Source organism: Anolis sagrei, chromosome 2 (assembly GCF_037176765.1).
Source record: "Anolis sagrei isolate rAnoSag1 chromosome 2, rAnoSag1.mat, whole genome shotgun sequence".
Lineage (NCBI taxonomy): Eukaryota > Metazoa > Chordata > Lepidosauria > Squamata > Dactyloidae > Anolis > Anolis sagrei.
In genome coordinates, this window is record NC_090022.1 from 232,677,422 (window position 1) to 232,690,687 (window position 13,266).

Below are 13,266 nucleotides of genomic sequence, written 5' to 3' on the forward strand. Positions count from 1 at the left end.
ACTATCTGAAAAACTATCTCGGTACATGAGACTACCTAAATCCTAGTATTTTCATGGAGAAGGCTTTCTTTTCATCCCACTGTCATGACAGGTCTCTCTGGTGAACAGATGGGAGAGAGAGTTTTTGGTGGATCTCCCTTTCTGTTGGATTTACTTCAATGCAAATCTAACTTGGCTACCTCTACATTCTCCTTTGACTATTGTGTGTGTGTGTTTGTGTAGGGGTATGTATGTTGTATTTTAAATGATTAAATGATTTTAACATTCTTTGAATTTAATATCACTTTTAATATGTCAGTTTGTTTAATTTTGTTTAATTTTTTGACCATTGAGTTCTTAGTTTTCAATTGTTTTAGCCTTGTAAGATGCCCTTAGAGAAAAACAATTAATAGATTTACTACTACTACACTGCAATCTCAATTATTTATGTTCAAAACATCTTACAATACTATTTGCTCCCAATATTTTCAACGTGTCTTCAACCGATACAGATTAAAACAAAAGCAAGATGTTTTCAGTCATAAAAACAGGATGATTTATTCAATTATTTCTTTTTAACAACATTCATATTTACTAAACTCCTGGTCAATTACTGAAGGCTTTCACATGCAGACCAGGAAGCACTATTGTTATAATTTTTGCTAAATGCTAGGATTAGGCAAGGAATTTAGTTTCAACATATTTAATGCTTCAAATGAAGCTCATTATAAATCGACCTTGATGCTTTTTTCTGGTTCAAAAGCTATTCAGCAATTTACAGGATAGGGATTTGCTTTGCTAAATCTTTAAACAGTTTTTAAGACAAACAAAAACAAATGGTAATGGCAAGATGCCATAACCTTGGAAGAATTAAACATATACCGTGCTTTGTTGAATATAACACGTTATGGGGCATAATGTCAGCATTACTTACCTTGCTTATTTGAAAGCCGAGACTTTTTGCAGTAGTAAGCAAGCTCTTGCTCACAGTGTTCTGCATGGTTAATTGTAGCCTGAAGCTGTTCCAGCATGGCCGGATATTTAAAAAACACAGTGTGGGGGTTCTCTCGATTAGCATTTTTGACTCTGCTTAACTCAGTGTTGTTGTGCTGAATAATTGTCCAAGTGGTGTCTTTGCAAAAGAGACAGAAAATAGAAAGAACACAATAAAAACCAGGTGTACACACAATAGAGGGAGGGCATTTGTTTCTTTAGTGGACAATTTCCTTCAGAGCTTCCTTCTTCTGACATTTCTTTTAAAAAGGAGACCCCTTTTTTAGAATCTTATTTGAGTTTCTTCCAATACTTTGCTTCAGACTAATGCTATGTCCAAGACAGTCTTGAATATGCAAAATGATGACTAGGCTACCACTACAACTATTGCTGCCACCATTCTCTGGTAGTAATCAAACAAAAACATTTTTAGAGAAAAGCTATGGTATTCCACTGTTAATAGTGAGGCACAACTATTAAAAAAACATTAAAATTATTCTTCTTCCTGTAGATAAATGGTCTGAAATGATGCCCATCCACCAATTAATCTTTTTGTCCACACAAATAAGAATTCTACTCCTTCATTAAATTTATCTTCAGCCTCCCCATTTCTAGCATTTTAAAGAGTGGGCTGCTGAAAATTATTCACATATAAAAAGAATTCTTCTATTTGGTCACATATGTACATTCATGGTCCTTTGATAAGTGTTTAACCGGTTTTTAAGTTATTGCAATGTTAGAAATTTGAGAAATTAAAGTAATTACATTGTGGGGCCCATACTCCCACTCCTGCCTCATATTTCTTCCATGACATAGCTCTAGGTATATAATTCACATTTTTTTCAGAAGTTTAAAAATCATACTTTTACTATTCTGTATTTTTCCTCTGACTTATTGTCTATATCCCACACATCTCTATAAGTAGAGCCATGTGCAAGTGTTTTCCTGCAACATGTACAGGGCTGAAGTTGGGTAACATGTCCCATACTCAGGTTTCCCTTGATTCCCATTTAGATCATAGATCTTTGAGCACAAAGTGCAGAAGATATAGAGACATTTAAAAACACTTGACTGGACTCAGTTACAGAGGTCTGATGAGTGGAGATGCTATGGCTTATACTATACAGTTCTTCATCTCAGCCAGATTGGACCCAAATGAAAGTGTCACTTTACCAAGTTCAAATTGATTCAATGAGTTTATACTAGTTGGAACTGACTATTGTGGCAAAATGTGGAGAAAATGTGGCTTGTGGATTATGTGTGCCTCTAAGGTGGGTTTTGGAGGCCATTAAGGGCCTCCACTTCCAATTTTGTGAGGCTTTGTTTTTTTACATGTTTGTATTCAAATATCATTCTCCACCCTCCACTCTCAGAGGTTGTAGACACTTTTGCCATATTTTTAGCCCTGCCAGGAGCTGCCCATTTGTTAACAGAAATGTACCAGTTCTGGCTTACTTTATGCTTACATAAAGGTCTCTCCTAAATATAAAATAATTCCTGAAGGATAAAAATATTACAAATTAACACTCATGCAAATTTTTGGGGTTGGTGGAAGGAATTGTTCAATCTATATGGGAGAGAGCTGATTTAATGGGTTACAAAATGGAGGTGGTGTCAGTGAACAGTGGTACAAATCTCCACAATCTGGGAAAGGAAATAAAAATGTAGCTATCTAGTATGAGCATGCACCATTGAAACATTTTCAGCTCCTTCTGTTCCTTTGCATTTTTCCTGCTTTCTCTTCCCCATTCTGCATCTTGCCCCTCTTTTTTGCTGTAGATGTTCACATAGATAGTGATGAAACAGAGCAAAACAAAATCTCAATATCATCATGCTTATCTCTCTGAATATATATATTGTGTGTGTGATTTTGAAAGCTTCAAAAAGAATCTTCTTAAAGTTATATGACATTGGCTTGGTCAACTCTTTTTACTAGCAACAGAATTATCTTGGTGTACCAAATACACCAATTAACAGAAAGGGATAGGAGGAGGGAGAGGAATTGCTAATTTCTAACTTTCCATGCAACTGTCTTCACCAGAGGGCCCTCCCAGCTTCCCAGAGGAGACTTTCAGGGATCACAATGGGCTTCAATGCAGGGAGGAATCAGTTAAAAACTTGTTCGTCCTTACTTCTTCTGCAGAAGTATTTATAGCAAGAAGGAGGCCTTCCTACTCACAAAGAGAATGTTCTGGATCAAAGCCATTGTTTGGATGGGTTTGATGGTGTTTTATCAGACAGCACAATGCATATGTCCACTGGGAAACATTCCAGAAAAAGAATGGTGATGTGTATGATTATTCTTTTCATACAGAATTGTATCAATTCCAGATGTATGTGGGAAAGACAAAGCACACAAACTTGAAAGAATTTAAAGACATGGCAAATGACACTTTGAGAGTATTCTGTAAAAAGGTGGAATTTTATTTTATATGAAGTGAAACAACGAATAACTTATAATATGTTCTTTGCACTTCAGAAACAGTGTCACATAATTTTAGTTTTCAAAATCAAAGAAGAAATTCAGCTGGAGATAACACTGGAACCACTACCAATCTGTTTTCTAAAAAGGTGACAAGTGAAATACTGGTTTCATTGCATCTACACCAGTGTTGAATTCAGGTAGGGAAAGCCTTGGGTAAGATGCCCTCACAAGCTCCTCTTCTCTGTGGACCCTCATTCTATAATTGCCATTGCTTTGTGTGTTTAAAGAGAACAGGAAATTCTCCACACAGCATCATGGAGAGCTGTAAGGTTTGGCAGATGTTCAGCCACAATGATTCCAATATTGGCCATGATTCAACTATTTACTGGAACATACGTATATTTTGACCCTTTCTGATAGTGGCTTCACTTATGTGCCTTTTGACCCTATCTGTATGCTGATTCAAGTGAATGAACCATTCATAGCACAATCCTATACATGTCCACTTAAAAAGCAGAACCTATTGTCTTACCTGGTGCATAGATTTAGAATTGCTGACTTACAGTACAAATCCCTGTATGTTTATATGGTAAATAATTTTCCCAAGGGCAAATTCATTCACGGCCCTCCCAGCTGTGTTGTCAGCAAAAACAAACCTTGTCCTTCTGTGCATTGGGAAAGGCTGACCCTCTATAGCAGAATGGCATATGACAAATTATACTGCTACATTATAGAAAGCCGAGACAAGGCTGGCTGCATGCTGGACAGTAAAGTCAACTTTAAAACCTGCTGCTCAGCATATTTTAGGGTACATTTTGTCCAATTTTATTTGTTTATTAGTTTATCATCCTTTGCCCTTGCTTGATGCTACCTTATGTAAGAATTTACTATTATAATCTTGCCCAATCCATTCACTGCATTTATTTATAGACTTAGTGTCTCCCGGGAAGCTTAAATCAATATTTTACAGTTAAGTGTTTTAACTATTCTGCGGAACAGGAGACCTTGCCTTCAGCTGCTTTTATACTGAAAAGTCTGGCAGTGACTGACACCAGAAAGAATATTTTTAAAGATATGTAAATCAACTCTAGTAGAAATGTAGAATGAGAGATTAACATTTATTTATCAGATGAGGAATCTGCATCAGTACTTTATACCTATACAAACTTTCCTGGGAATAAGCCCCAATGAAGTCAACAGGACTTATTTTTGAGTAGACAAGTACTGTGAAAAACAGCATGCAGCCAGTATTAGTGGTGTGAATGATAAATCAGTGCAAAATTAAATGTAAGATTACTTTTTACACAAAGGTTTTACACCTCTAAAGACTGAAAAAGAATCAGGGAGGTTTCTAAAGCTATACCCACAGACCTCTACGGACATGAGAACAATGTTTCCTTACAAAGACTTGTCATTTGATGTGAAGCTTTGGACCTCAGGCTGGTGATATTGAAAATGACCTCCATGAATAAGAGACGATAACAGTACCTCCCTCTCCAGCTGCCTGAGAAGCAAGCCACATGAATATCAATGACAAGGCAGCAGTGTAAGAAAAGTGGGCATCTGCTTTCATTGCCTCTAGTGGGAAAAGGGAATGCCAGTTGCAAGGAAACAGTGAAGAAAACAAATGCAGAAGATTCATCCTGTCAGATTGCATCTCTCGACAAGGAGCTGATCAATGAGATTTGCCTAATGTATTGGATAAGAAGTGACTAATGAGAATACTAGCAGCTGTTCTGTGATACATAAGGATAAGTCAAGCTTCACTCCACCTTAGAGCGTTGCCCTTCTTTTGACAGAGTTCAGAATCACTGGGTTGACTAAACTGTAGCCCTTTCCCCCTCTTTTATTTGCTAAAAATAATAATGCATAATTGCTCTTTTTTTGCTTTTAAGAAGCTTGGGAATAGTTGTGGTAACTATTCAGTGAATGGATTGTGGTTCTTCATCACAGTCAAGATAAAAGCAGTACCAAAAAATGAGAAAAAGTCAAGGACCCATTCAGTGGGAATGGAAGTCACCCTGATTCTCCTTCCCCTCACAGTTACAGCATGCTTTCACATTCTTCTCTTGAGCATATAATCCTGTGTGTCAGATGTGAGGGGTTCTTGGGGGATGCAATGGGGCAGGGATCTTGGATCCACAAACAACACCCATTTTACTTGGAGAAGACACCACTCAATATTTCTCATAGTTTAAAGACACAATTGTAAAAGGCAAACCTGTATAATAAATGCTTCCCAAAAGACATAATCAAGGCAACGCAGAAAAGGAAATAATCAGAGCTATCAATCACATTTGAATGTGAGGAATGAATGAAACCTATTCTAAAACTCAATCCCTTTTCTCATGAAAAATGCAACATTATTTTCAATTCACTGCATCCTTGTGAAGTGACAACTTCTCAAGTGAAAAAGTGTGAAGAAAATGAATATAGTGTAACAGAGAAAGAATGGTAACTTCATAGTTTGAACCTATTGTTATTGTAATTTCCTTGCCTAATTCATTTCCGATATTCTGTGCTGAGAAGTCACCTTCATTCTGCCTGTACTTTAAACTCACAAGCTCCAAAATAGGTATACTTCCTACTTGATAGATTGTGTTTCAATATAATGAGAATGCATGCAGACAGAACCACGAGTTAAGGGAGTTTATCACCTTACCTGTCATATTGCAGTATACAAGAAATGGTCCCAAGGGGCCACTCCCATCTGAATCGATATAGTAAAAACCTGAAGTGTTCCCTCTGTGCTTATAGGCTTCACATGATTGCTCATAAATAGCTGTAAAAGAATATATTCCATCACAAACATAATGGCATCATTTTGCATTTTATTTGGGGCAAGAACAATTGTGGAGGTGGGGGTTGAAATATGCAATGTATGCACTCAATGCTCAGGAAAGTAAGGAGAAAATCACACCATAAAATGGCATAAGTAAACAACATTTACTCCTATCAAAAGAAAATGTCTGAGTGGGTCTTTCTCTCCTAAACAACAGAGCTTTCACAAGAAATGGAAGGAGGAGGTGAACAAATGGCTAAATAACACAATAATGTGATGTCAAACAAGAATGAGTAATATAAATGAAACTCTTTTGTCAAAAAGGAGTGGGATGCTGATCCTCAACCATGTTTATTAGTTTAGACTTCAGTTTATCAGCATATTCAATACCCTGTTTTAGTTTAATTTATGGTTCTACACTAAATGCTAGGGACATAGGATGAAGCTGGACATGTTCTTTAACATCTGTCTTTCTCCACAGTTTTGTTTGTTTGTATTATGCTGTTTTCAGATGTCTCCACATTATCTAGCTCCTAACGAAAATGTTAATGGTCATGGTCTGGAATCTTAAGAAACTGATTCAGTTTCAAAGGGATTCCTAAATTTCAACATTTGTAGTAGCTAAAAAGCAGAGGCACATCAACAATAAATTCATGGGACTACCCTGGGAAACAAGCCATTCATCTGATGGCCATCATTTGACTTGCACTAGATGGCCCATGTGGTCTCTTCCAACTCTATTTCTCTATGATTCTATGATACAAACAATATATCAGTGCTTTCAGTTGCCTCTTTTTCCAGCAAAAATGATGGTAATAGTGGCCAGTCCTACTATTAGATTAAATAAACAGTGGCATCATATCTGGGATATCCTGACATGGCAGCAAATGGATATTTACTTTGTGATTATTATATTTGTACTACAAAGCATAGGGAGAGGTACTGGTAGAATTTTCTGCTTCTTTTTTGAAAGGTAATTTGCACCTTGAGTCAGTGGGACTCTCCTTTTGTGACTTTTCCTCAGAAAGCAAAATGTTTGGGCTCACCTTGCTTCTGATGGTGAGATGTACATTGTAGATGCAACAATAATCAAGACATGCAAGCCCCATTTCAGGAAGATAAGCACCATTTCATGGAGAGTTATCCCTTTCAACTAGTTTTAGGGCTCTCATGTGGAATTCAGTCTTCTGCTTTCACAGTGTAAATATTAGATTAGGCATGGGGCCCTTCCACACAGCCACAAAATGTGACTGGGCTGCATTGTGGCCACACAAAGGTTTCCTAAGTTGGTTCCACAGCAGGAGACTGTCCACACAGTGCAGCCATGCCGAAGTCAGTTTGACAGGACAGGACTGTACATAGGCACCATTTGCCCCTCTCCTCCTCCTAAGATGCTTTCCATCCTGTTTGAGAAAGAAACAGAAAGGAAACAGCAGGGAGCTCAGGGAAAGTGGAGATTTTGTTCTTTGGGAGGGAGATACAGCCCAGGGAATGCAGAATGGCTGTGTGGGGACATTAATTCAGATCCTACTTGGGGATCCGAAATGACAGTCCCCATAACACCTAAACTGGGCATGGTGTGAATCTTCCTGGAAAACTGACCTTTTTCTGTATTTTTTTGAACCTCAGATCAAGATGGATTACAAATCTTAATTTGTTCTAAGACTCAGATTAAAACAAATTAAACCGGTTAAAACTCATTTGGACCCCCAGGCTAATATGATCTCTAAATTTGATTAAGCGCTAGTATAGATGCAGACATGGGCAACTATATGGAAGCAAAGGAAAATTTACACTCCTCACATCTCCATGTTCATGGGCTGCAGTAGTGGTGAACAGGATATGATGTAACATAATTTCAGGTTCTCTGGTTTTGTGCAAAAAAGGCCTTATGGAGGATGAGGTAGTTTTGAGGGAGTTTGTGCAAACCATTACATTTATAAAGTACTGCATAAGTGGAGGTTTTTTATACTGGAGTCGTTTTGTAATGAAAAAGTATAAAGAAATCATATCACTTAAAATTAAAGGGGAAGACTTGGGGTCTATATGCTGCCCATGAGCCACACTACCCCTATCCCTGTCCTAAGAAATTATTCAGAAGTTATATAAAATGAGTGTCTGGTATTTCTTGCTTATACTCCTGAGTAATTAGAAGGCTTTTTCCTCCTTGTTTTCTGAGCAGCTGAACTAACTAGCTGACAAAGCTTTAATTTCAAAGATAAATAAGTACTAGCAGTTCTGCCTTCTCAGTATCTTATTCAGACTGTACTCGTATGGCAGTCAAGCTGCAGAAAGTATGAAAAAGCCTTTGATGCAAACTTGTAGTCTGTCAATTAAACAGCTCAAAGTATCTCACTACAATATACTCTCCATTTAAAGGGCTTAAGTTCAACTTTCCAAACTGATTCATTATCATCCCATAAACATGCTGTCCAAAATTGTTATTTTAAAATGGTAATGTATGGCTGAAAATGTTTTTACTTGGCCTGTTTTCTAGAAGAAAATAATTGCACTTTATTGCACAGAAATTTTTCTTCAAACGAAAATTTAAAATGTTACTGTGAAAGGAGAAAAGGATTAAAAAACTAAACAATACTCAAAATGTATGTGTTTAAAGAACACCTAGAAAAATCACACTTTACGTTGGCATGAAATATAGTATGAATTTTGATAATTCAGCAAAGCTTACCTCCAAAATACTTATTTATACAAATACATATTTTCATAACCATTTCAGGTTTTTCATGTATTTGGCACCTTTGGTGGAGGTGCTAGAAATCTGAATGGGAAACAATTATTTTGATGCTCACACCATATTCTTGTGAAAGAGGTTGGGTTTCTTTTAGTGTCTAGAATAGTACAAATAATGAAGACAGTTTCCTGATGCAGTAGGAATGAAAGGAATATTTATTGCTATTGGTTTCCCAGGTGGAAAAACTTGCTTTAGCCCCAAATTTGAAAAAAAGAAAAGTAAAGAAAAACAAACAAATTCTCAACATAGAAAATCTAGTTTGGGAAAAATAGCACGACACAAGGATTTGGTGCTGTTTTTGTTCATAATCTTACATCCCAAAGTGTTTAGGGAAATATACATACGTGTGTGTGTGCACACGCGCACGTGCTTTCCGCATGTGTGTTTCCATTAGAATGCTTTTTCCTACACAGAAGGCACTCTTGTGTCTAAAATCATACCTATTTTTATCAACTTTTTTGAATGAAATCCTGATTTTATGCATAAAGCATACACACACACACACAGCCTTTCAAACCATCATACTTCTGTGGAAAGCACTTGAAGATAAGTGAATACTAGGCAAAAACTGATAGCAATATTTGTGTTTTCCTGAAGTAGAGCAAAAACTATGGAAATTATTCATGCAACCTATGCCTCAGAAACTATGGTATAGATTAATGGCACTGTTTACAGATCAAGTTCAATAGAGTAGATGGATATGTAGTAATTTCTTGATTTCATTATTCTGTGAAAGAATAAGTGAACACAAGGAGTGACTTGTTTCTAAGACAGCCTAGATCAAAGGACTACCAAGCATTTCTTTCTTATCTGGAAACAGCCAGCTCTCTCCAGAAACACTTGGCTGCCTTCTTTGGCAAAGAAGAACTTTGGGAGGGTGAGGTAATTCCCAAATAAGGCATAACAAAGGCAAGTGGTTGATTGTATTTAAATATAGGGATGGAAAAAATCTATTTTTACACTTTTAGCCATGTGTTCATCAATAAATGGGATTCAGTGTGGCTGAGTGAGAAGTTTAAAATGTCAGTGGTTAGGTTCTGAACCACTCATTAGTTTTTTTAGGTATGAGTCTGATCTATACATCTTTTCTGTTTAGTGATGAGCTGACCCCTATAATTTGTAAGGGAACTAATATCACTGGAAATAATAATACTTGCATTAGCCTTATTCCAAATTCCAAATTAGCCATATTCCATGACTACACTGCCCACCTTACAGTGCAATCAGATACATGATGGGGTCTAGAATCTTATACTTAGATAGACAGATGTAAGAGCAGCATTAAGGCCTTGGAATGAATGGGAAAATAACTTGTGTCTGAGAGAAAAAACAGTCCAAACAACTTGAAGACTGCTATCACTACAAAACAAAGCTATAAAAGAAAATAATATAAATAATTATTCGTCTACAGTACAATATTTAAAATAATGAGCATTTAAGACTCACAATAATGACATGTAGCTCCCATGTAGCCTGTGTTCGCACAGTTGCAATAGAAACTATTCCAGGACTGAGAACATTCACCACCATGTTCACAGTAATTGGGTAGACATCTATAAAGGCAAAAGGTAAAATGCAAATAATTTTAAATAAAGAGCACAGACAACATGTATAGGTATAGTATACAATAGAGGTGTGCAATTTAGCCAAAAGACATCCCATTTTGCAGTGAGTTGTTGACTGGCCCCTCATTCTGTTTACCAGAGATTTACTCAAATCAAGAAAGGTGTTGGGATTTTCCTTCAACAAATATTCAGCCTATTGGCTACAATGGGAACATTTTAAAGGTTCAGTACTCAGTCATTTTAAGTCCTATCTGCATGAAACATACCTCTGTTTTTGATCCCATTTACAACTGCAGGGCTGCCAGGTTTCAGAACAATTCACCAATCTACTTATTTTTTAGAACGGTTTTAAGTTTTAACCATAACAGTTTTTAAAATAGGACAAGAGTGGGTTCTGGGAATTGTAGTTGCTGGTGGTGTCAATTCTCAGCCAATCAAAGCATTTTTATTGGCTGAGAAACAGAAAGGGACATAAACTTTTACTCCCATCCTGCTCTGAGGTGAACTTTCCAATGCCTGCCCTATGCAAGTGTTGCTGTGAAAGCAAGTTCCCAGCAGGGCCCTCTCTGGAGTAGAAGGCTATTTATTTCCAAAAATAAATGGAGGGACACTGGTGCTGCTGGGGGAGAGAGGAAAAGACACAGCAGATCCCCTGCCTTGGGTATATTGCAGACTTAACTCCTTCCTAGCCAGGAATCAGATAAAATCCTGATCTCTCAATCTGTTTTGCTGGGCTTTTTGGCTCCCTCCTCCCTCTTCTGTTTTTGGAGATTATATAAAATGGACCACCTAATACTACAAATCTTTTCATTCAAACTGATTTGGGCTAAAGTCCAGTATACAGCTCCTCTTATACACATATCTGAATATTTCCAATGGAGGTGATGTCCAAACACACAATTTCCCCCGTTAAGAGCAGTATTATCCAACCAAGAGTCCCTGTGGCTGGCTCTACAACAAGACTTACAAATGAAGCGTAAATTTACTTTCTAATGACTCATCATAAATGTCCCATCACTTAGTGAATGCAGGTGAGAAAAAGCATGTGCTTGCATGAAAGAAACATTTTTCATCAGTTGAGAGCATGTCAGATAAATGATACTAATGCATCTTATAGTTTGCTGTGTAGGCTGCTTGCACCCTCAGCGGAAAATGAGATTCATGTGGTTCATATAAATATCTTTCAGCATAATTACTCTGGACTCTGAAGTTGTGCAGTTGATAGCACAACAGGTATCATAGTTTCAGTTTCTCACAATTTCCCCAGTTCTTAAGCATGCACTAACAACATTAGCCTCTGCTTTTAAAAATCAGCAAATGTCAGTTCTATGATCCAGATGTTATTGACTTTGTGAAATCTTCATTCTTAGAAAGCAATACCTTTTGAATATCTGTGAAACATACAAATGTGAAAAAACTCTAATGTAGTAGAGAAAATGGGAGCATCAAAACACTATGGGGAAAAATGTGGCATATAATGCAGAGAACACTACATGTAAATAAGCTAAGGAAATCCTATTTCCTTTATCCTTTACATAAACAAACATTAAAAGGAGTAATTTTTAAATGACAGATAAGAGTAGGAAGAAAACTTATTGGCCATCGTTTCCAACCCACTCCATTATTTGAATAATTATCAAATAATATGCATGATACACAATGATGATGCATGAATTTTTGCAACCAGAATATTGCAGTTCTGCATAGCAGACAAATTTAACTAATGCAAACAAAATAGAATGTAATTATTTCTGATTGTACTATAATATTTTGTTTATGCCTTAGGAAGAGGGAAAAACTGACCAAGTTTTTTTCACATTTAACTGCATAAAATTCACAAAGATATGACTTAAAAGCAAGAATTTGTCCACTTTAGCTAATCAAAGGCTAATCTGATAGAGAACACTTCGATTCAAGATGCAAACATGTCTCTTTTCAGCAGATGAATAATGCTGAATTTAAACAAAACTATAATTTACCAGAAATATCCTAGTATAAACTGCTTTTTTGGCTTGACGGTTTTCTGGAGAAATGCAAACTTGAAAGGAAATCATAATATTCACTTTCATTTATGATGCTTTTTGCTACTAAAACATCTATGTATATTTTGGCCATCTACAAACTACCAGAATGCATCTGCTAATTTTCACTCCAGATACCATACCCAATGACTTTATAAAATACTGAACAGATGTTCTGCATTAAAATTATTTTAAGTAAGGCTTATCATTTATTATTGTTTGACTATATAAGCATGGGGAATAATATATAAGGTTCTTATGTGTTAAGCATATATGTTTGCATGTATTAACTATGTAAGACCATCCCAATATTTGTTTGACTTTGATATCTGTAAATTGAATATTATATATAAACCCTTTGGCCACTGAACAATGACTATTACATATTTGTTCTAACCCAAAGCATACAATAAGAGCATACAAGATAGAACAACACATTTAGTATTACTTAAGTTCCAAACACAAGTCAAAATTACACAAGCAACTACATATACAATTTTTCTAACACGATATTGATATGTTACAATGCATCTAGAAATATATGCTAAGGAACCCACACTGGACCTGCTGGCAACATATGCTACAAGAAGATATTATCTTCCTTATATTGCCAACATTTAGCTGATTTTCTCTTAAGATGATGTTTATTTATTTATTTATTTATTTCACAGTTTTCTATACCGAGCTTCTCAACCTCATTGAGGGACTCAGCCCGGTTTCCAGCCATAAAAAACATATACACTCATTAA

General features: G+C 36.3%; 1 protein-coding gene across 2 annotated transcripts in view; it reads right to left on the minus strand.

Annotated features, from left to right (window-relative positions):
* Window positions 1-13,266, minus strand: part of CNTNAP4 (contactin associated protein family member 4) — a 330,423-nt gene that overhangs the window by 79,109 nt on the left and 238,048 nt on the right. For both annotated transcript variants that reach the window (XM_060762046.2, XM_060762045.2), the window contains exons 11-13: window positions 10,378-10,484; window positions 6,060-6,179; window positions 914-1,111 (exon numbers count right to left, since the gene is read on the minus strand). In XM_060762046.2, the coding sequence (XP_060618029.2) occupies window positions 914-1,111; window positions 6,060-6,179; window positions 10,378-10,484 (425 nt within the window). The remainder of the gene's footprint in view (window positions 1-913; window positions 1,112-6,059; window positions 6,180-10,377; window positions 10,485-13,266) is intronic.